Genomic DNA, 23343 nt, shown 5'->3' on the forward strand with positions numbered 1-23343 from the left:
AAATTAAAATAAATTACAATAAGCAATTATGATATGAGCAGTTGTGGGCTAGAGTATTTCATCATCTGCATGAGTGTCCGCAGTTGGCAGGTTTATATCTTTTAATAAACGTTACCACTATTTTAAAAATTCAGTTTTTAAAGTCACTTTGTTACAGATTCAGGTATTTTTATATTTTCTTGTCATCACAGGTCACAGGGTCACAATCAAGAAAGAAGGCAGAGGAGCCCAGGACAATCTAGAATCAGTAGAAGATGAGTGGAAATATTCCACTGCCAACTGAAGAGTGTAATGAATCAAATACCTCCAGCATTCAACTAGCCATGATCTTCTCTAATGAGAGGGAGCAACTTACAGAGCCTGTAGACTCTCCAGATATCACACCCAGTATTCAGAACGATGCTGAGCCTTTCAGAGCAATGAAGAGCAGAACCCAGGCAGAGGATGACTGCCTGGGCAATGCAAGCAGACATCAAGAAGCAGAAATAGACATGTGGCAGGAGATGAGTATGCAGAAGAGAAATGGTCAGCAAGAACAATTAGGAACCGGAGGTGACAGCACCAGCAGCATAGTGCTTACAAATGGGTTAGCTGCTGAATCTGAGCCTGGTACAGAGAATGGTAAAGACAGAGCACAAACTCCAACTGCTCCAAGGACTGGCAGTGCTGCTTTCAAAGAGAAGCTCTTGGCAAACCAGTTGTTACTCAATGACAGCAGGAGCAGTAAGGGTTTGCAGTCATGCCGGGATGTTGCAGAACTGTTTCATCCTGAGGATGGAGAAGAGCACATAAGGTAACAACTGGGAATGAGCAGACCAGGGGTATGTCCATTCTGTTTATCTCCCCAAATAGAGAGCATGCTTTCAGTCCAATATTTCCTCTGCTTTTTTATTTAAAAATCTGAAGAAAAATTGGCAGGAGGGTTCAAGGTGAGAGGAGGATTCACATACTTGCTTTCCAAGTAAAGGGCAGAGTTTTGCATATTTATTTTCTTTCCTTTATCTAATAATAGCCTCTCCTAAAGCACTTCCTGGAAAGCCTGATTTTCCTTTAAAAGAAGAGAAGCTATTTCTTCTACCATTCATCTTTCCATTGATCCACTGGGACTGAAGGTCCAGAATGTGTTCTCAGGCTTCAATGATGGAATTTTTTTCATCCCAAGGAGAAGCACTGCTGTTCAACATTCATTTATTACTTAAAGTAATGCTTATTTTTCAGTGCTTCTTCAAAATTCCATGTCACTTTAGAATAGCCCAAGGAAGCAAGAATTTTGTAGCTGCCATTGGTTCAAAAGTGTTTCTTTTTTTGCTGTACCTTCATTCATTTCTCTCAGTGCTACAATGACTTATAATTTAAAAGGCTGGCACATTAACTCGGGAACACTTACAGGGTGTCACTAGGTACCTAGGCTATGACCTCTGCTGTCTCTGACAGGAATTCTAAGACAAATGATTGTAAACACTTTGGGGGTCATAGGCTAATATAGCTTCCTCTCTTAAGTGTCAGATTGAGTCTCAGGATTTGGGGGCTGTATTAAGACTTTTTGAGCATCTAATCCTGGTTTACGGGAACTGTTGGAACTGTTTATTATGGAGGATGCTTCCTGAAAGTTTGCCCAGCTATATGCTTTTCATTTTTTGTGAGGAATATAGAGAGAAACAGATTTGAGAGCCTGATGGATTTACCTCTAAACTATCAGAAATGGAGCATCAGGGGCTCTCTGTCACAGCCTGAAGCTGGCCACAATGAATTCCCACTGAAAAGGCAATTGTGCCTGGAAATGTCATATAATGTTATAAAAAAACAACAGCTACAAAAATAATTGGCATATGATTGAGAAACAAATTAAAAGACCACCCCTCTTTCTTCTCTGACTGGAAGTTTGGAAACCTTCTGATTCAAAGGTTCTATAATGCATGATGCAAATATAATGCCCCTCTGGTAAAATACTAAGGTGTTGTAAACTATCCCTCCGAGACAGGAAGCTTCAACTTCCCAAGTCTTATTTATTTAATTTATATGCCACCCAACTCCTAAACAACACTGGGAGCTAACAGTTAAAAACACCTGATCATCTAAAGAATACAGCCAAACAGAAGAGCAAAAATACCAGAACAAAACCGAAACAAAAAGGGGCTCCACAATCACCGTGTTCCCAAGGCCTGGGAGAACAGCCAGGTCTTCAGTGATTTCCTAAACAACAAAAAGTTGGGAGCACATGAACCTCTTATTTCTGATTCAGATCTAAATCAAAGCAGATTTAGTCAGGGCTAAATTGGATTGTCTTTCAAAGTATCCAAGTACCTCTTGTGGTCAGTGGCCACCCTTCATGAAAAAGATCTTGCCTCTTCAGCATGTTGTAGACCTTTCTAAGAAATCAAACACTCTATTTGTCTTTTCCATTCTTGAAAATAGAGAAGGAATTATAGGAATGTGAAATGGATTTGAATCTAGATTATTGCAGAAATAAAGAGCAGATTCATTGCAAATGTTTAATTACATTATTTCTTTGCAATTCTACTATTTGGTCCCAGATCACCTCCTAAAATTTACAGAAAATAGCATCTATTGTGCACAAGTTTTTAACTGATTTGATGTGTCCTTCCATTTCAGCTTGATTGTTGCAGAATCTAAGCTCAGTTGCAGCAATTACGACAGGGAAGATTTTGCATTTAAAGACATCAGGGATGGATTCAGTTCTACTTTTGAAAAAATTGTGGAATCTGACCTTATGAAGGGCACATACTACAGCAGCCTGGACTCCTTGGATGTGCTCTCCCTTACAGACGAGACAGACAGCTGTGTTAGCTTTGAAGCTCCACTCACACCTCTTATTCAGCAAAGAACCAAAGAAAGTTCTGAACTTTCAGAACAGAAAATCCTCACTAACCAGAAGGAAGTTCTGGAGCCCAGGGCAACAGAGAAACAGGGTGAAACAGTGGCCAAGGCTATGGATGGTGATTTGGGGAGTCCCCTGAAGCATTCTATCACCAGCAGCCAGTCTGAGAATGTGCTGAGCCAAGTATCACTGAAAAATATTCCTAATGGCTATCATGTTGAGAGGTTGGAAGAAAAGCCTCCCAAGCTTAGTAATTCAATCAGGTAATTTGCTTTTCTCATGCTACAGCTGATATTTAATTGCATGCTTAGAGTTGATTGTGCAATGAATCAGTTCAGTTTTCCGCACTGAATAGTTTTTACTGTTATTGTTATTCAGAATAGCAGCTAAGGTGATAGTGGCAATGATAGTTTTGGTAATAGTAATGGTAGTGACATATACACAGTATAGTTTTAATTGATTCCACTGGTAAATTAATTAGTGGGGCTGATAGTTTCCCTTGATTTATTATTGTTTGATGGGGCTACTTCTAATTAGTAGGGTTGAGAATGAATGACAATACAGTTTAAGCAATTTCATCTTTGTGTCCTTTTGTCATAGTCTCTATTTTTTTATTCTATCCATGTTACCCACTTCAAACGTTGTTTTGTACTTTTAGTTGACTAAACTATTATCTTAGACTTTCAGTAATATTTGTAATGTTATTATATTAAAATTTTGGTAACATTTAACAGTACTCATATTTAATGAATGCTTAAAATACATTTTTGGGTTGACGGCCCTAATTATTTATATACTGCTGTAAAACAGGGCAAATAGACTTTGACTTCTGAAGTTGGCAAGCTACTTTTGGCTACCTGAGAAAAAGGGAATGAAGACAAATGGCGGGGATGCAAAGTTAAGGAGACATGAAGGTGTTATCTCCATGTATAATTAGGGATTTCTTCCAGAGTCTGCTTCTTAAAGCTGTTTTCATTTTTTTGAAAAAGTGGATTCAACCTTATACTGATTAACAAAATATTGTTTTGCTATTTTCAAAACACTAAATGTTAGAAAATGTTAGAAAAAAGCGTAAGAGCCAAAAGAAAAAGAAAAGAAAACTACACCAAAGGAGATGTGGGGAAGGAAAAGACCTCAGGTTTTTGAACATTATAAAAGTTGGAGTCAGAGATTTAAAATAACAAATTATTTTACAATTCTCTTAATTCCTTTGTGTAACTGAGTTTTTTCATTAGTGGGATTTCATGTCCTCCTGTCAGCAGTTTTAGAAGGAAGATATGCTAAAATGCTCTTCCTGGACATATGTATCCTTATGTTCTAGGTATTATCTATTGAACATATGTTTTTATGTAGCTTTGTTTATGCACAAAGAAATTAAACTGTCCTGGGAAAGTTTATGGAACATTTGGATAAATTTTATGTTTTCTGGATTTTATCAAATCATTATATGAAAACTATCTACAAAATGGCAGAGTTTTGTGCATCTGTCTGTAGAATACACCATCAGTTTAGGTCAGCCATTCAGTTTAAATCTGCCTTCTTAAACATATTTAATAGCATATAATTTATATATTAATTACACTGCAAACCAGGTATAAAGGCAAGATTTTTTTAAAAAAACCCACTTACTAAATTAACTACAGTGAATTTTTTTAACTGGTTAATGAACATAAAGATGATAATGATGATGATTTTAAATGAAAAACCTGCATTGAGAGTATATAGAAATGCATTTTACTGTTGAGAGGCAATATTTAATTGTTTTTCAGCTTTTAATGCTACTGTCCAAAAAAGACATCTGTATAAAAGGAGCTAATCTGTTAGGAATTACTTTCAATTACTCAAAAAACAGAGCAAATCAATAATAAAACAATATTTATTTAAACTATTATTCAGGATGCTTTGCTGCTGTGCTAATATTCTATACTTTTAAATATCATTGATCCAAAAAAAAAAAGTCTTTTCCCTAAGTGTTTTGCTGGAGTAAGCTTACCACCAGTGTGGTTTTAGAAGTAAGGATTTTGGACTAAAACTTGCAGCTATGAAAATCTACATTCTCAGCCCAACCAATTTCACAAAGTTGTTGGGGAGATAAAATGAAAGGGGAGCACCACGTAAGTGGCATTGAGCTTCTAGAGGAAAGACAAGATTAACAAATACGTAACAACCAAAATTGTATTAAATTCTTGTGTGGCAGTATTTTATATGGGAAAAAGGGTCAATAGAGCTACCCTGACATTAACTACTAAAGGGTAATTTTTTTTCAGTTTCCTCAAAATCTTTCAAGTAAAATGAAAAAGATAATACAGTGAAACCTCAGTTTAGCAGACTAGTTGTGGGAAGATGAATGTTATTTCTCATTGTTAAATGTCACCTGGGTGATGTCATTATGCAAGTACATGATGTCATTATGCTAATGATGGAACTACAATGGGAGTTTTGCCCATAGTAACCAAAGTATCCTGCACTGAGATTTGTGATGTTTAATACCGTGTATGAATTATTTTTATAATAAATTCTTAATGACTTGCCAAACAAGATTTATAAGGTGTTTAAAGTCTTAATGGCATACTCCAAAAGTAATTTAGTACACTCTCTTCCTTCTTGTATGGACAATGTCAAAGCACAATTCATAATCCTGGGCCTTAATTCATAGCCCACTGGCATGGCAAGCAAGCAAAAAAAAACAAAACAAAAAAAACTGGAAAAGAAGCTTTAAAAATTTTTATTCTTAGGATACTTGTGGATTCCTTTTGCATTGTACAAATATATTAGTCTCATTATCTTCCACTTTTAAAATGTTCGTGCATGCTGAAAGTCAATGTAAAATCTAGATTAAGAAAGCAGGTTAGATCCCAAGAGTAGGTAAAGAGATTTTATAGAAAATAGGACATTTTAAAAATGTCTGAAGGTCAGCCACAGTACAGGTAAAAGTACTAATTTAACTCAAATTTAAAAATAATAGGCTAACAGAATTCAAAAACTTCTTTTCTACCTTTTATACTTGGGGCATATCCGCGCATCCCACTTAGCTTGTTGCCAATACATGTCACCCACCTCTTCTGAAATGGAGGAATGCACATCTTGCTCCTCTCCTAGCCCATCCTCCATGCGTGTTTTCCAGCAAGACTTCGAAAAGAACCCAAGCCACCTTGCGCTCTTCAGAGCAGATTGTTTCAAGCACTCCATGCTGATTTAGTTAACAGCCACAGCTGTGATTGGCTGCGTGGCTTGCCATGCCCTTTCTCCTTGGCTGGTTGTTGCCCAGTGCAGCCATTTCTGCTGGCCTGCTGAGATCCCCACTCCTGTTTCTTATAAAAATTTACAATTTCAAAGGTGCAAAATAAAGGCTTTTTAGCAGTAGATCCAAAGGTGGCCAAATGATGATTTTGCAGACTCTGATTTTGCAGACTCTTGCCGCAGACAGTCCTCATTATTCTTGTAAGCACTCTGTGTGCAATGCTTCCCCTTGATTTTGCAACTTTTAAAGACAAAATATTAGATAGGAATATTGCATCAAGCTCCAAAACAAACAACTACTAGTTGCAAGGGGTTTGAAAAGAGGGAACTCTCCACAATATGTTCATCATTCCTTCGAAGGAGTGATGGATCCATCCACAGCCCCAGTTTATCAGGGCACTGTTGGTACAATGTAAAATAAATAAATAAATGAGAAATAAGGAGATTATGTAAAGTGGCGGAATGCAGGACATCCATGAGGGAAAGCAAACATGGGAGATTAATGAGGTGGGACTGGTCGCAGAACGAAAAGCCAGATATGGGAAGATCCATCCCCACCACAGCCATCCAAGAACACACAACTCCCTCCACAGATGAGAAGGACAAGAAGCAAGGGGACGAGCAGCCGGATTCTACATGGGCTCTTGTCTGGACTGAGCACCAGCCTGTTCCCATTGCCAACCCGTGGAAATTCAGACTGGAGCTTCTGAAGTCAGTTTGGAAAAGCTGGGAGAAGCACAAAAAACAAGCAACTTAGGTTGCCATGCAGAAATGCCTTAAAATAGAAAGCATGTCTCAAAACAGCCAGATAAACCAAATCGTGGCTTCAAAAATCCAGACAACTACTAGCTCATGGAAAAGGTACCAAACCCTCCCACCCTCCTTGTTCCTTGCTGCTACCTAACCCTATAATAACGAAATCTTTTCCTGGTTACATTTTCAGGGGGAAATTACAGTTTGAGCTGAGTCCTCCATTCATTGCTAAATGCGTACCTTGCACTTGATGATGAAACAAAATGAGAATTTGCATCTGTAACTAGAACATAGATTTAGAAAATAGATTTAAAAATGGGATACATTTTATTTGAGGGGTGGGAAAAGGAAACAATTTTGGGTTTCCCAGATATTTGAGAGCTCCACAACTCAGCACAGCTGCCATTTATTAACGTTGTTGTTGTTGTTGTTGTTGTTGTTGTTGTAGTGATGCCAACATAAAAGATGGCCTTTCGGATTCAGATTCTGATATGGGCAGCACAGAACAACTTGACCAGGGAAGCACAGACACTCTTATCAATGGCTGCAAGGCAGACAGTGAGGCTGCCAAAAGACTGGCTAAAAGGCTCTACAATCTTGAAGGATTCAAGCACTGTGATGTTGCCCGCCAGCTGGGCAAGAAGTAAGTGAGGGCGTGACGTAATTAGCAACATGGAGGAGGGATAGCATAATTCTTGTAATGGATTTGCTGTTACCTTTTGTGAAAAACCTGTATCAATCCCTTTCCCGAGTGAAAAGCTTCTGATTGTGTAGCGACTGATCTAGCACTCCCTCATCTGCAGCCATTTGCAGGTAACTTAGGAGTTTGGGGTAGAATGTGGATAGATGTGTCAGTTAAAGGTAATGGAACATGAATGGAAAATGGAATTGGTCATGGCTATTGGCTGCCCACAATGAGAACTTGATGAAGATGGAAATGTACAGTTGGATCTAGAGGTAATGAAACTGCCACCATGAGCCAGGAACAAGTTCCCTCTTTTCATTATACATTTTCTTTTCTTTTTTCTTTTTAAATGATAGTGTTACCTGCATCATAGAGCATTAAAGGGCTAAGAGATATTGTCAAGAGAAGAAATATGTTTTACAAACCGAGATGAAGCCTGAACTTATCTCTCTGTGTTTGTTGTATGTGTGTATTTTGCAAGAAATATATATTCTCCTTTTAAAAAAGCATTTTATCTAGAAAACGGATGGATCAGATTTACATAAGTGGACATTTGAATATGGCCAGAAAGGTGGCAATGTTAATCAAGAATCCTCAAGTTTCCCAAGAAATTTTGGTCATCTATAGTATTATATTATCATGGTTCATAATGGAGGCATTTGGATGGCCTGGATAAATTTTTATAGTCCAACCAGAGACAAGTCAAATATTTTATATAATTGCTTTGCAAAACTTTTTTACTTGCAAGTGAGTCACTTAATTGCAACTGGGGATTTTCAGTCTTGGATCCAGTACAGATAGTCCTCCCTGAATGACCACGGTTGGGACTGGAATCTCGATCGCTGAGTGAAGAGGTCATTAAGCAAGATGCCCATGTGACTGCTTCGCTCAACATCCACAATCCAGGCACTCCTGGTTACAGTCATTAAGCAATCTCCTGGGTTGTTAAGCGGACGGAGCAAAAGAGCTGCCTTCTGAAGGATTTCAGCTCCATGTGGAGCTGAAATCCTCCTGGCAGGCAGCTCTTTGAAACCGAAAGGGGTGCCTGCCAGATTGAGCTCTGCACAGAGGTGAAATCCTCCCAGCAGGCACCCCTTTCACTCTCAAATGTTTTTGCTGCCCACTGATGGATTTCCCCTTCCCACCGTGCATGGAGGGGAAATCCTTCGGCAGGCTGCAGAAACAGAGTTCAAATCCTGAAGATTTCAGCTCCAATCCTGCAGCCCGCAAAAGGATTTCAGCTCCCTTCCATCCCCTCCACTTGCAACCCTCCCTACCAGCATCCCCACTGAAGCTGGCAGAGAAGATTGCAAATGGTGATCACGTGATCTTGGAGTACTAGGCAACCAGTCATAAATGTGAGCCAGTTGCCAAGTGCCTGAAATGCGGCCATATGACTGGTGTGTGTGTGTGTGCAACATTTTATGACAGCTGGAAATGCTTTACAAGCCATAAAGCACCCTTTCCAAGGCCATCGTAACTTCAAATCTTCATTAAATGAATGGTCGTTAAATGAGGACTACTTGTACTTTGAATATGGTTATTCTCTGAAGTGTATTAAGCAGCTAAACACTTGTAATGGGGGAAAAGTTGATGAGTTCGCTTTTTGCTTGAAACAATTGAATCAAAAGAACTTAATGTCTATAATAAGTGAATCTAAGGAAACAATTCATAGCAGCTATATAGTAATTCATTCTCAGTTTATTCCCATTTATAATCTGCTAATAAAAATGCAGAGATATCAGTTGAGCAGATGGAGAGCTTTTTATATGGAATTAATTTTCCAAAATTGTTGCATACACATTCAAGAAATTTAGCTGCACACTCTAATATTACATAGGATACTTGATACAATTGGCACAATGAAATTTGGAAAGGCCCCCAGGCTAGACAGGATCCCCATTGAATGGTATGAGAAACCTAAGTAGAATTTTGCTCCTGTACTGTTAGAGATATATAATGTATCCTTATTGTTTTTATAGTATGATGCCTTTATAATGGTTATTTGCAAACAGGAAAGGATCCCACAAAATGTGTGATCCACCATTCGATATTCTTGTTAAATGTAGTTGCTAAAATTTGACAGCTACTTTAGCATCAAGAGTATTTTTTTTTTTAATCTGCGCTCAGTCGTTACCGACTCTGCAGTGACTGCTTGGACGAGTCCTTTGCAGTTTTCAAGGCAAGGTGTTTCGGAAGTGGTTTGCCAGTGCCTCCTTCCTAGAGCAGAGCCCAGCTGGCGAGCACAGGAGGCGGGGTTTCTGTTGCTTCGCGCCCTTTTTGGGCATGCATGGTTTTTCGCGCTTACCGGCAACTGCTCCCGACTCCTTTTTGCAAAGCGCCGCCAGCATTTTTCCTCCCACCGGAGTGAGAGTACCCATTTATCTACTCACATGAGTTTTCGAACTGTTGGGTTTACAGGAACTGGGGAGGAAACAGGAGCTCACCCTGCTAACGCAAAGGCTGGACTCAAACCGCTGAAGTGTCGACCATTTCTGGCCAGCAACTTTCAGTTCAGTAATTCATCCAGTACTACTGGCTTTATGAAAAAAATGTCACAGCTCTGATAATGTTAGATTATTGGTAAATATTTTACCACTGTATTCTGATAGTAATGAAGCAGCTGTATTGGATTTGCAGGATGCAGAAAAAGCCTTCAGTATGTTGCAATTTAAGTTTTTGGAATAAGCTATGAAAAAATGGATTTTCATTATTTATCATTTCTTCATAAAAAATTATTGCTCTAACCCTTTTGCTCAGGTAATTCTAATGTGATTATTTCCTGTGCAATTAAGATACAGTAGACATAAAACTCATCTCTTTCTAGCTGTTCTAGTTCCTCAGCATCCTTTCTGCATTGTAGCAACCAAAACTCTTTAGTTTCTTTTTAAAAATTGTATCCTTCCAGTACTATATTCCAATCATGAGTCCATCCCACCAGGTTTCAGTAACACCAAAAATGTCACATTTGTCTCCCATTCCTATACCAAGACTTCCAGTTCCTGCTTGTTTTCCATATTCTGAGCACTTGATTGTACAGGCATCTGGGCACTTCAGTACTGCCCTTCCTAAGTTTGCCTGCGGCCATCTCCTGGTGTATTTCAAATGCCCCTTCCTTTTTTGCAGTGAGGTTTAGAGCCCTTGGGCTTAAGGTGTGAGTGTGGTTCTGGCTGTTGGTCTCTCTCCTGCTCCAGATTAAAGCTTGCCAGATCCTTTCTTCTTTACAATGATGTTCATTTCCAACTTTTATGCTGGGGAGGGATGTCCTGTATTGAAAAAAAAAACATCTCTAGGGTTGGATCTAGGCTAAGTTGCTTTCAGTTATGTATGTATCATTGATTTCAATGGGAACCATGTGCAGTTTTCAAGAGAAAGCTGCATGGCATATATTTAACATATTGTATACTTTCACATATATCATCAGTATACTGTTTGGATAAGGAACAATAAGATATGGAAAGACAGCCACATAATGTAGAGCACTTATTTTGCAGAGAAGATGCCATTTGCTTTTTTAAATTTCTAGGTCCCTGAACAAAAAGCAAATGGTTCTATTATGCATTCTCTAAGGGCACATTGGCCTCATTTGTAGAAAATGCAGTAAAGGAGAAAGAGATCCAAATTCCAGCTTTTTCCTGAAAACTTGTTTCTGTTTCTTTAACTGTATTGTCTTGTGTCAAATTTTTATCCAAGTAGTTTTATCAATATTAGAACTCAAAGCAAACATTATTTAGTATAATCTACCCTCGATATCCAATTCTCTGCTCTGCATACCCTCCCTCCCCCCAGTCTCCAAAGCATTATTACAGATACAGTAGGAGCACAAAACCCAAAAAGTCTGGTGCACTAACCCACTTCATTTTATTATAACGTAGGCTTTTGTGGATTATAATCCATTTTGCCAGATAAGTGATTGTTTCCTCTGCACAGTAATTTGGGATACAAGGTCGAAAGTAAAAAAGAAAAGTAAAACAGTGGGAAAAGAAGTCATCAAGAGAGAGAATCAGTGGCACGCCACTGAATTTTTGGCAGTGCAGTTTTTCACTTTTTATGAAAAAGTGTTAAAATAGATGAGGTACACCTCCACAAGGCTTAATGAACCTATTTTCCACTTTAAAACCAGTCAGTCCCTCCCACTGTTAAGCAAAAGGATCTGTGGTCTTTAAAAAAAAAAGCATGTCTTCCAACTGCCAGAAACTTTGCCTTGGCAAAAGAAAATATCAAGAATTACAATTAGCTTCAGAGATATTGGTACTTTAAAATGCTGCAGGAGAAGATATTATCATCATTATGCCATGACATGAGGGCAGGATATACAGTGGAGCCCACGCAATGTGTAGCGCTTATTATCATAGAATCATAGGTTTGGAAGGGACCTTGGAGGTCTTCCAGTCCAAACCCCTGCCCAGGGCAGGAGTCCTCATACCATCTCAGACAAATGGTTGTCCAATCGTTTCTTGAAAACCTCCAGCAATGGAGCACCCACAACTCCAGGAGGCAAGCTGTTCCACTGCTTAATAGTTCTCACTGTCAGGAGATTCCTCCTTATTTCCAGGTTGAATCTCCCTCTGATGAGCTTCCACCCATTGCTTCTTGTCCTACCTTCTTGTCCTAGCTATTATGCTGCATTTGTTCAAATATCCATTGGTCTCATGACCATGGACACAGCAGAATTTCCTTGAGGTTCGCAAATCAAGACAAGGACCCCTTAATGCACTGGATGTTCTATCATACTGTGGGGGGGGGGCGGGGGGTAAGCCCACAGTTCCATATATCTTAAGCTACAGAGGTGCAGATATGATACTTCACAGCATTCACAACAAGCTATGATGACATTGGATGACATATGCATCATGAAATTGTTGCACAAATGGTATGACTATATAATGGCATCATGAAATCTGATGCAACAACCTAAGTTGCATCACGTGTCTGATGACATCATGATGGCCCTTCCATTTGTCCCCATCCTCCACAGACTTCCATGAAGGTAGTGAGAAGGCACAAGACAATTGAGAAGCTTGCCTGTTTTCAAGGAGTAAGGAAGAAGGAAGTACTCCAGAGCTAGAAATATTTTTTTCTCAATGTAGTGAGAGTGGACTGTCATCCATGGTGGAGAGAACTGTGGGAATCTTGGATACTTGAATGCCTATGGAGCTGTTTCTTGTCCTGTTTAGAATATTTTCAGGCATACATACAAAGCTTCCTCCTGTCTTTCTTGGAGGAAATATAATGTCAGGAAAAAACAATTGAGGACAGTGGGATGTGCCCCAAGAGTAACCCATAGGTCACAGTGAAGAGAATTAAATATCCATGTAGATTTGCCCTGGTCATTTTAGCCAAAGATGTCTTTGAATTCTAAGCCATAAACTTCCAACACACTCCTACATAGAGGTGCTGCTAAACTCCCAGTTCTTTCTTTAAGAAGCAGGTGGCAGCTGTGACCTCTGCACAAATTCATATTGGGCCCTGATTGCATCTCTTTCTGAATTAAGGGCCCCTACTCAGAGACACTCATGCCTTAGTTATTTCTCATTTGGACTATTGCAGCATGCTCTATATGGCGCTTGGCTTGAAGACACTTGGAAGCTACAGTTGTTTCAGAATGCAGGGCCTTGAGTAGTTATGGGTGCACCTCAGAATGCCCATGTGACCCACTACGGTGTGAGCTGCATTAGTTACCAGTGGGCTTCTGCTGCAATTCAAGGTGCTGGTCATTACCGATAAAACCCTACTTGGCACAGGGCCTGGATATTTATGAGACCACAAGTCTCCAGTTATTTCTGCCCATCCTACAAGATCCCACAGAATTTGCTTGTTCCAAGTCCCATATATTCCACGGTATCATCTTAAGGGACCCAGGAACCACATTTCTTGTTGCAGTGCCTGCCCTATGGAAGAGTTCCACACCCTCACCCCATTTGACTCTGCTGGCCTTTAAGGTGGCTCCAAAGACCTGGTTCTCCCCTAGGCACTGAGCCAAAATGGTATATGAGTCCACTGTAATAGTATGAGGTTTGTGTTTTTCCCCGTGCCATAATGTGTTTTATTATTTCATTGTCTTCTTTCCATATTGTGGTGTTTTAACCCTTGTTACTTGGTGAGTCACTTGATGAGTGGGTGGCTATATAAAATGAAGGGAGGGAGGAAGGAAGGGAGGGAAAAATTATTGACAAGATTCAAAAGATAGAGTTGGGCTTGCTATCCCAAATTTTAAATGATATTACTATGCAAGCTGTTTGGCATGGTTAATCAAATGGATAAAATCCCTGAATAACAAATTGTCAGTATTAGAACATGCCATTTGAACCAACGGACTTCACAGATATTTATGGAATAAGGACACAGAGGAAGATAAAAACTTAAAAGGACATATTATAACACAGAGCATGATATAACCACGGAATTCCACAAAAACAATGTTCGGCAGTCTTGCCTTTAGCCTCACAGTCAAATAAATGCCTTTTATTCTGGAGACAATTATTGTAAGAAAAGTGTTTAAGTATGGATATGGTACATCCAGACTTTAGGAATAAACTAAAGTCACAGCAAGAATTATTTGGCAAAGGCCAAACCTTACCATGGCAGATGTATTTACAGATTGCTGGAAGAATAGCAGCGACCTCAAGAAGGAAGGAGGGTTTTTAAGACCAATAACAGATTTTGAAATACTTACACAGAATCAAGACCACCTATTAGGAGGTATATATACATTGCTATTAAAATATGACACAGAGACAGAACAAGTGAAATATGTATGATAAAGTGGATGCCAAATGTTAAAGAAAAAAATTACATAACAACAATGGGAAGACTTATGGAAAAATTCAATAAAATTTACCCCAAGGTATATTTTAAGATAAAACTGATACAAAATGTAATTCCTTCCATAATAACTCCATCCATAATTGTAAAAATAGATAAATCATATAATAATAAATGTTGGAAATGTGATACAGAAGGAACATTTCATCATAACTGATGGTCATGTAAAAAAATTCAAAAGTAGTAGAAAGAAATACCCAGCATTATTTAAAAAAAATAAAAATAAAGCTTGGATTGAACCCTCATTTTTTTCCTACTAGGAATCTTTCCAGAAAAAAATAAACTATTTTATTATAAAAATAAAATATCATAATTTGTTAAGATATATGTTGACAGCTGTGAGGACAAATTTGGCCCAACATTGGAAAAGAGATATTTGCTGGCAATATCACACTGGGAAACCAAACCTGGGAAATATGCGCCAATGGCCAAATGAACAGTATACATTCAGAATGGTAGTTTGACTAAATAAAAGCAAAAAAGGCATATCTCATGCAACAAGGCAAACTCAGATACTTAGAATACAGTTTTAAGGGGAAAATATTTGATGTAAAGAACCAGAAACAATTTTAATGTTTACAAATATTTTGATGTAATCACCAGTCAGGTACAGTAGGAGGAAATTTAGAACTTAGTCTTGTTTTTACTGAATTTTTAAACGTTTTTATTATTTATTATTCTTTTCTTTGTTTTACAAATTATGTGCATTTATTTTAGAAATAATGATAAATAGTGGTGACAATATAAATATTAAAGATTAGAGTTTTGTAGTGACTTCCAATTATTTGTTCAGATGATATAAGTGTAGCATTATATATTCAATTAATTATTTAATCAATGAAATAATGAATTTTAAATTTTATGACAATTGTAAATTTTCTGTTTCTTTACTGATATTTTATTTTCCATCCATTATGCCCTTTTTCTTTCTCTTTTATATAGTCATTTATTTTTTTCTTTAAACTTGTTAAAATTAATTTTAAAAATGTTCAAAAAGAAAGAAAGAAAACTACCGTTCAGAGCACAGGAAAAATTGACTTGCGTGCAGCCACCATTTACTTGCATATAACCACGTATGCACTGGATTTTATTGCTTGGCTTCAGAACACTTACTGACTGGATTCCCCATTCTCTTTTCTGCTCTCTTATTAAAACACAAAAATTGCAAATATTGGTGTAGAATATTTTTGAAGGATATGTTTGCATCAGGTTCTACAAGGAAGAATGTAATTCCTTGGAAATTTCCCTATACAGTGGTATCTCGGTTCACGAACTTAATTTGTTCCGCGACTCTGGTCGTGACCCGAATTGGTCGTGTCCCGAATCAAATTTTCCCATAAGGTTCAATGTAATTACAGTTAATCCGTTCTGAACCATATGTTTGTTTTTTTTTAAACCGCAAAAATCTGAAACAAAATACAGTATGAAGAGAGAGAACGCTAAACTTGCTCGACGCGACTTCTGGTGTGGAGGACAGGAAGGCGGGTGGGGAGGCGGTTATTGCTCGGAGGGAGAGTCCCCCTCCCTACAGGAAGCCACGACCACGTGTCACGGGAGGGAAAATGGCCGCGGATCCTGTTCGTCACCCGATCCGGCGTTCGCGAATGGAAGCAAAATTTTGCGAACGGAGCTGTTCGTGATCCGAATTGGTCGTGAACAGAAGCGTTCGTGACCCAAGGTACCACTGTATTTGGAAGGACTTCAATTCCCCATCAAATAAATCTTACTTTTCTCCCAGACTTGCTTTGCCTTTCTGAATGTGACTGGGCTGTCCACTGTGCTAGGGAGACACCTATTTTTTAATTTATATTTCAAATTTGGTCACCGCTCATCTCACTAGAAAGTGACTCTGGGCGGTTTACAGTAAAAACATATAAATCATCCCTGGAAAAATTCTTTTAATTCACTTAAGAAAGCTTACAGAATTCTCTTCAGTGGAGTCCTTGGTATTCTCTGAGATTGGTTGGTTGCTTGCAGACGTTTCATTAACCAACTAGGTAATATCATCAGTGCGAGTGAGTGGGGTGGCTTCCTCCCTGTTTATATACAGTAGCTTGCCCCGCCAGTTTTAATGGGGGTGTGGTTTTCTCCTTGGTAGTTCCTTGATAAGGGTATGGTTTTCTGCTCGATTGTTTGCCTGGTGTTCCTTGCTTATCTGGGTGTGAACTGCTGGAGAGGATGGTATTTTGGTATTTTCGTTTCCTTCTTAGCTTTGTTATTATCTCTTTTGAATGGTGTGTAAATGTGGTTTATCTCTATGTGTCTATTGATGGCTGATTTGTCTGAATGCCAAGCTTCCAGGAATTCCTAGCATTTTTGGATTTAGCCTGGTTTAGGATGCTCACAGTTGAGTCTGTCTGTATGTTGTGAGATTAAGGAGTTTTCATCATGACTTCTGACTGCTAGTTGGTGTTCATGGATGTGCTCTGCTAGTCTTCTGCCTGTCTGTCCTCCATAGTGGCTGTTACAGTCCTTACACTGTATTTTGTAGATGACTCCTGTTTTTTCTTCTTGGGCTACTGGATCTTTTGGTTTACCTAAGATGTTTACAAGGGTTTTAGTTGATTTGTGTGCTCCAGTGATACAGTGTGGTTGTAATAGTCTGTTGGTTGTTTCTGAGATGTTTTTGATGTACGTATGGCAGTGTTATCCTTTTCACAGCTTGTGTTGGTTGTGCTGTAGTGGGTTGAGTGGTCAGGCATTTTTTGATAAAGTTGTGTGAGTATCCATTTTGTTGGAAGATGTTGTATAGGCAGTCTATTTCCTTTTTCTGGTGTTCTGGGTTGCTGCAGTGCATTTGTTATTAGAATTCTCCCCAGCTGAATTTCTCCCAGGAGTTGAAAATGCTTAAAAATGTCAATCAACTTATGCTCGAATCTACATTTAAATCAATCAATCAATCAATCCTGATCTGTGCTGTTTGAAAAGAAAAACATTTTTTTAAAAAAACCAATTTCAGTATCTTTCCTCTCTGTAGGAGATAGCATTTAAAAATATAATCATTATTAATAATCTTAGTTCAACAAGGCTGAGGGTCATTTTGTGTAGTGGTTAAAGGCACCAGGCTAGAAACCAGGAGACCGTGAGTTCTAGTCCCAACTTAGGCACAAAACCAGCTTGCTGACCTTGGACCAGTCACTCTGTCTCAGCCCTAGGAACCAGGCAATGGCAAACCACTTCTGAAAAGAAAACTGCAGGGACCTCTCCAGGCAGTCACCAGGACTGAAGACTGACTCAAACACACAAATACACACAAACACAAAGTCTCTAGGATATCACATTTTGGGAATTCTTGCATAAGTCAATGTTTCTGCATGTCAGATTATCCACACACAAAAAGCCATCTGCTATTTTGAACAAGCAGAAAAATAGCAGCTCCCATTTTCTGCAACCCTTACTTAAGGTAGGGTTAATGTAAACATGGGCTTGCATAATCTAAGGCTGCCTCTCCTACACTTTTTGGTGTTACAGCATGAATATAAATATAACATATATCCTAATTCCTAAAGTACATAATATGCAAATTTGATGTATGCATCTCACACATCTTTTACAATATCCTGTTTGTTTCTGGCTTAGATATATTCCTAACTGGTTATTTGTAGAACATTGCGTGATAAGGAGTGACTTACATTCTCTGCTCCACTGCTAATTGATACATTTTGATTTTCTCAGAAATGCTAGCATTTGAGATGCTTTTAAGATGAGTTCTTATATAGACAATGAGTTCTGTAAAATAACTGTAGTTGTAGCCATGATAAATTTCACTCTGTTATGAGTAAATACAACAAGAATTGCATATATCTCCCTCCTCAATCCTCCATCCCCACTCCCCTTCTGCATTTCTAAATATATTGTGAAGCAGCCCTCCCAGCATGGAAATGAAAAAGAATTTGCTTTCAGAATATGTATTCTGCAGATCAGCCTTTTTGAAATGATGCATCTATATGATCATATATCATAAATGCACAAATAAAATCTCTATTCCTAAGCCTATGAGAAATAAATACAGTTAGGCACAGTGTATGGTTCTCCAAAACAAAAACGGACTATTAAGAGGTTATGTGCAAAAATCTTTTTATACATTCTTGCTGTGTGTCAGTCTGTCACTTCCAGTTTTTCCATTTGGAATTTTCTCCCTTTAAGTTGAGGGGCAACTTAGGTTTTGTATCTAGTATATACTCTCAAACACATTCATTCACAAGATTCTGTTATGAAGAGCATGCCCATAATATTGATTGTATCATCTTTAATTACAGTAATGAATTTAGCAAAATGGTAGCAGAAGAATATCTCCGTTTCTTCGACTTTACTGGGTTGACCTTGGATAAAGCACTCAGGTGAGCAGGGTTGATTGATGAGTAATTAAATCTATTAATTTTATGTTTCTGGAGTTTTGCAGAGATTAACCATTTTCATTTTGCGTGTTACTCATATTTAGATTCCATTTTATTTATCTGTGCTTTCTTTACAACTGAACTTCTGGCAAAGTGACATTGGGGGGTTTCTGGAGAGCCCCAAAACTGGGGCAGGGATCTATATGCCGGCCTTGGGCTGTGGACTGACCACCTGTGGTTGACCTCATGTTTAAGTTCAGCTTACCAACCATTTTTAGGATTAACAGACAGAAAGAGATAGCGATTATAATCAATTTGGTTGATTATAATTTTGAAACAAACACTGTTGGTTGAGCAGAAACTGCATATTGACTCACTGAGTAACCTGATTCACAAGTGGATATTGTTCTCTCAGGCCACTTTGCCCACTGAGCGTGATGAAATCTTGACAAACCACAAAACCACCTAGTTTTGCTTTGCTTTGCTTGTAATGTTTAGTTTAATAAATAACAAGGTGATGATGACTTCCTATGAAGAACTGGTACAACATTTTCATCCAAGAAGATAGAAATGCTTGGATTCCCATGGACTGAAAGGCAGTATTAGAGTGTGAGGAGGGACTTCCAATGAAAAGGCGATGGGGAAAACTCAGATCTGCCCCTAATCTCTCCTTCTTTACTGGAAATTACATTTTCCTAAAGCAACTTTTTCTGCTTATAAGCTATCTATCTCATTTTATATGTTTATCTGCAAAACAAAATTATGCCTTCCATTTCAGACTTCTAATCAAGGGGTCTGCAGGGGATAAAACAGTCAAGATGGCAACCACAACCATGTGATCAAAACTCCACCCCTTTTTTACATGCATTGCAACACATAAAAGGGGTGGGGCTTTATTCACATGGTTGTGGCTGCCATCTTGACTCTTCTGACACCCTCCTGCTTCTAACTCTTACATTAGTTTAGTTACTATAAATTTCTTCTGCATCTTTGATTTATTTATTTCTATTTCTATGCTGAAAATGTTCCTCAGACAGAATGCATTTCACTGTAAATAAGAGCATGATGCACATTGGAGAAAACAATTCTAACTTCACATCTAAGCAAATGAACTAGCAGTGACTACTCAGGAAAGAGTTCTTGGGATTGTGATGAATAGCTTAATAAAAAATATGACCTGGTTCACTTACTACAGTAAGTGCTTTTCACCCAGCACATTATTAAGCTATGAAATTCACTATTGCAAGTTATAATAGAGCACCACTTCGATGATTTTAAAAGTGGCTTACACAAATTCACAAAAGAGATATAGGTTAATACCTTCTAGCCATTATGGTCACATATTAACTGCAGTACTAGAAGCAGAATGGCTTTTAATGCTGGTTCCTGAGGTATAGGAATTGGGAAGTCCTATTGCATTTATATTTTGCTTACAGATTTCCTACAGGCATCTAATTAATTATTGTGAAAAAAGAATGCTGGCCTTTTGGTTTGATTCTGTGCTTATGTTCTACCACTTTGAATGTACAATAAATCCAATCCATTTTATTTACCATTTTGCAAGCCAAATTTTTAATGAAGCATCTGGATATAAATTCATTGGTGTGGGACTGATATAGAAGATATTTAGCCTTTCTACCTTGGTTTTTTCTTTCTTTTCACAGCAAATATATCCTATGCATTCACATATTTTTATTCCTTTGTACAACAAAATTGCTGTACATAAGACCAGCATTATGGGCTTCCTCCAAAGGTAGCTCTTTTCTTGCTACTGTTTCTTGAAATGATAGATGACCATACCATGTGGTGTTGTCATGGAGTGACTCCAGGGGTGTTATGAAAAGGAATCAGCCTGCTGTCTAAATAGAGCAGTGTTTCTCAACCTTGGCAACTTTAAGATGTGTGAACTTCAACTCCCAGAATTCCCCAGCCAGCCATGAAAATTGAGAAAAACTGAAATAGAGGGTCTTTCTGCTGTGAAAAGAAATAAAAGCCAAGAGTATGAGCCACCTAGACATTTTCAAAAGTGAAGTGCATCTTTTTTTCACAGGAATGATGGTCACTAGTTGGGCTCATTCCACCAAAGACTTTTTCGGGGCAAAACACTTAAATCAGGTCTCAGCAAGAGCTACAGTGAAAACCTTTTACACAGTCCCTGTAATTTTGCTCAAACTTCTGATGACTTACAAACTTTAGGGTTTAAATACTCACAGGAGTTTGTCTTCTCAATTATCTCTGATCCCAAAATGTTTGATACCTTTGAAATTGGAAAAAGTTTGATATATTAAATCTCTTGTTTGGTTGGTTGCTTTCTTAATAGTTACTTTCTATGTTTAGAACATTCCTAAAAGCTTTCCCCCTTATGGGGGAGACCCAGGAACGGGAACGGGTCCTCATCCACTTCTCTCGCAGATACTGTCACTGCAATCCCCAAGAGAGCACGTCGGAAGGTAACAGCTGATGATATTCACAGTCAGGCTTTACCCTTAAGCTAAGACATATCCATTTCAATAATACCTATATTTATTTATTTAAATTGTATTCAGACTCATGGCAGAATTCTAGCTTAAGAGGGTGCTAGAGAAACATTGCTTGAATTTATCAAAGGAACTGTACAGAGCTTGGTGGAAGCTAAACTGCAGGGAAAAAATGTCATTTTTCTCTCCCTGAATAAACCAAGAGGGAATAAAGACATCAGCTAAGAAGGAGTGATATTCTTCCATGGAACAAGCAGATTATTAAAACTGGAACAGTGTTTCAGATACCATCACTACCATTTCTCTTCCTGTCCCTACTGCCAGAGATGGACAATTATATGTGGTGCACTGGAGCTTGAATGCTAATCATAGTGTTCTTTTCTTGGTGTATTTGTGGCCAAGAATATAGGGCCCAAAATACATGTAATAGCAGCAATGCTTTGGTCTTCATCTTTGGGTCTCTGATTATCTTCAGATTGTTTCATCTAATATGACACACAAAATGGTTGCAGGTGAAGATGGTGATGAACCCACTACTTCCTACTTTTCTTCCTACTGCCTCTCCTCCACCATTCAGCTTTTGTTCCAGTGAGGTTCCCTTCCATTATCAGGTGCGATACTGTGTGAAGGAACAGGGGCCAAGTGCAGTGGACAGAGAGCGTAAGACAAAGAAATAATTAAGCACTTAAAATGGCACCACCCACAACACTTGAAACATCAAACCGTTTATGAATTTCTAATACCTCATGTAGTTCAGGCTGAAAAATTATGCCTTTGCAAGTCAAACCTGATTAAATCTGAGTTGGAGATTCAAGGACATGAGTTGATTTAAATTAGTGTTTTTCAAACTTGGCAACTTTAAGATATGTGGATTTCAACTCCCAGAATTCTGGGAACTGAAGTCCACACATCTTAAAGTTGCCAGGTTTGAAAAACACTGATCTAAATTCATGATTTGAGGACAAACCTATTTGACTCAAGCTGCCTCAAAATTCAATCTGAAAAGAAATCAGGACAAAGGCTCTAATGGGGAAGCATAAAATATCTGCAGATGCTTCATTTTTAGGGGAGTGAGCAAAATGGGATGGAAATAGCAGAGCCGATAGATTCTTTACAGGGGTGTAACAACTTGGCTGTTCCAGAAGGCCTTTGGGATATAATTGTTTTATAGTTGTTGGCATCAGGTCTGCATATTATTTTTTTAAAATATTATTATTATAGCTTCCACTTTGGTTTTATTGTATTTATTGTATGTTACCAGAGCCCTAGAGACTGAGGTGGTTTATAGGTTTCATATCTCTATACATTAAAAAAATAAACAAAGGCCAATTTGAAATGTTCTCTGACACCCCAAACATTTAATAAGGTGATAAAATTCACTGACTGGCTGCTGATATCTATTCTGTCTCTACTGTCTCTGTTCGATTCACTTCCAAATGGGGCTGTCCTGATTTTGTGTGTGCAGCTAATGGTAAATAGAACAATTGGTAGAGTCCCTCTTTGACTCATCACCAAGTCAGAGGAAAAAACTTGCTGCCAATCATGGCACTGCAGCAGAAATGGGACAGGCCTGCCTGACTGTAGGCTATCTCTAGGCTTCTTCCTTTGTGCCCCCACCTCCTACATCCCATGTTGTTAGAAACAGAGCTGAATAAAAGAATAAACAAAAGAAACAGATCAGGATCACAAATGGAGCTGAGTCTCAAGCAGTTGTTTTACTTCCTCTTTTCTTTACATAGACAATGAAAGCAGATTTTCAAATTCTTCAGTGCTCTTTTGGGAAGTGACGGGGATAAAGAGTATTCTTTTTTATTTCATTAATTTGTTGTTGTTGTTGTTGTTGTTGTACTAAACTGGTAAAGCCACACCGTAAAACAATTTACACTCCTGCCAACTGAGCAGCTTAGTGCTATTGCACAATTCTGACAGACCCACCAACATGGCATTGCCATGTCCCCTTCTTTGGGGAAGGAATAGCAGAATAGCTGCATATGAGGCTGAGTAGGGCCCACATCAGGTTGAAATAGCCAAGAAGCACCACTCTCATCCCATTCACTACTAGTCACTTGTCTTTACCTCCAATGTAACTGGGCTGGGGATAGGGAATGCTAACGGATTTTACATACTTGCTGATGCCATTGGGTGCTATCACTTTAAAGGGTAAAACATGTGTTTTATGTTGAGTAG

At 38.4% G+C, this 23343-nt stretch overlaps 1 protein-coding gene across 1 annotated transcript in view; it reads left to right on the top strand.

Annotated features, from left to right (window-relative positions):
- Nucleotides 1–254: 254 nt before the first annotated feature.
- The window catches only part of PSD2 (pleckstrin and Sec7 domain containing 2), a 69607-nt gene continuing 46518 nt past the window's right edge, over nucleotides 255–23343 (top strand). The window contains exons 1-5 of the mRNA XM_025169837.2: nucleotides 255–793; nucleotides 2614–3102; nucleotides 7281–7475; nucleotides 18602–18682; nucleotides 21017–21129. Coding sequence (XP_025025605.2) covers nucleotides 255–793; nucleotides 2614–3102; nucleotides 7281–7475; nucleotides 18602–18682; nucleotides 21017–21129 — 1417 coding nt within the window. The remainder of the gene's footprint in view (nucleotides 794–2613; nucleotides 3103–7280; nucleotides 7476–18601; nucleotides 18683–21016; nucleotides 21130–23343) is intronic.

The sequence above is a fragment of the Python bivittatus genome, unplaced genomic scaffold, assembly GCF_059951505.1.
Source record: "Python bivittatus isolate LINGU-HERP-01145 unplaced genomic scaffold, Pbiv_v1 ctg000960_np1212, whole genome shotgun sequence".
Lineage (NCBI taxonomy): Eukaryota > Metazoa > Chordata > Lepidosauria > Squamata > Pythonidae > Python > Python bivittatus.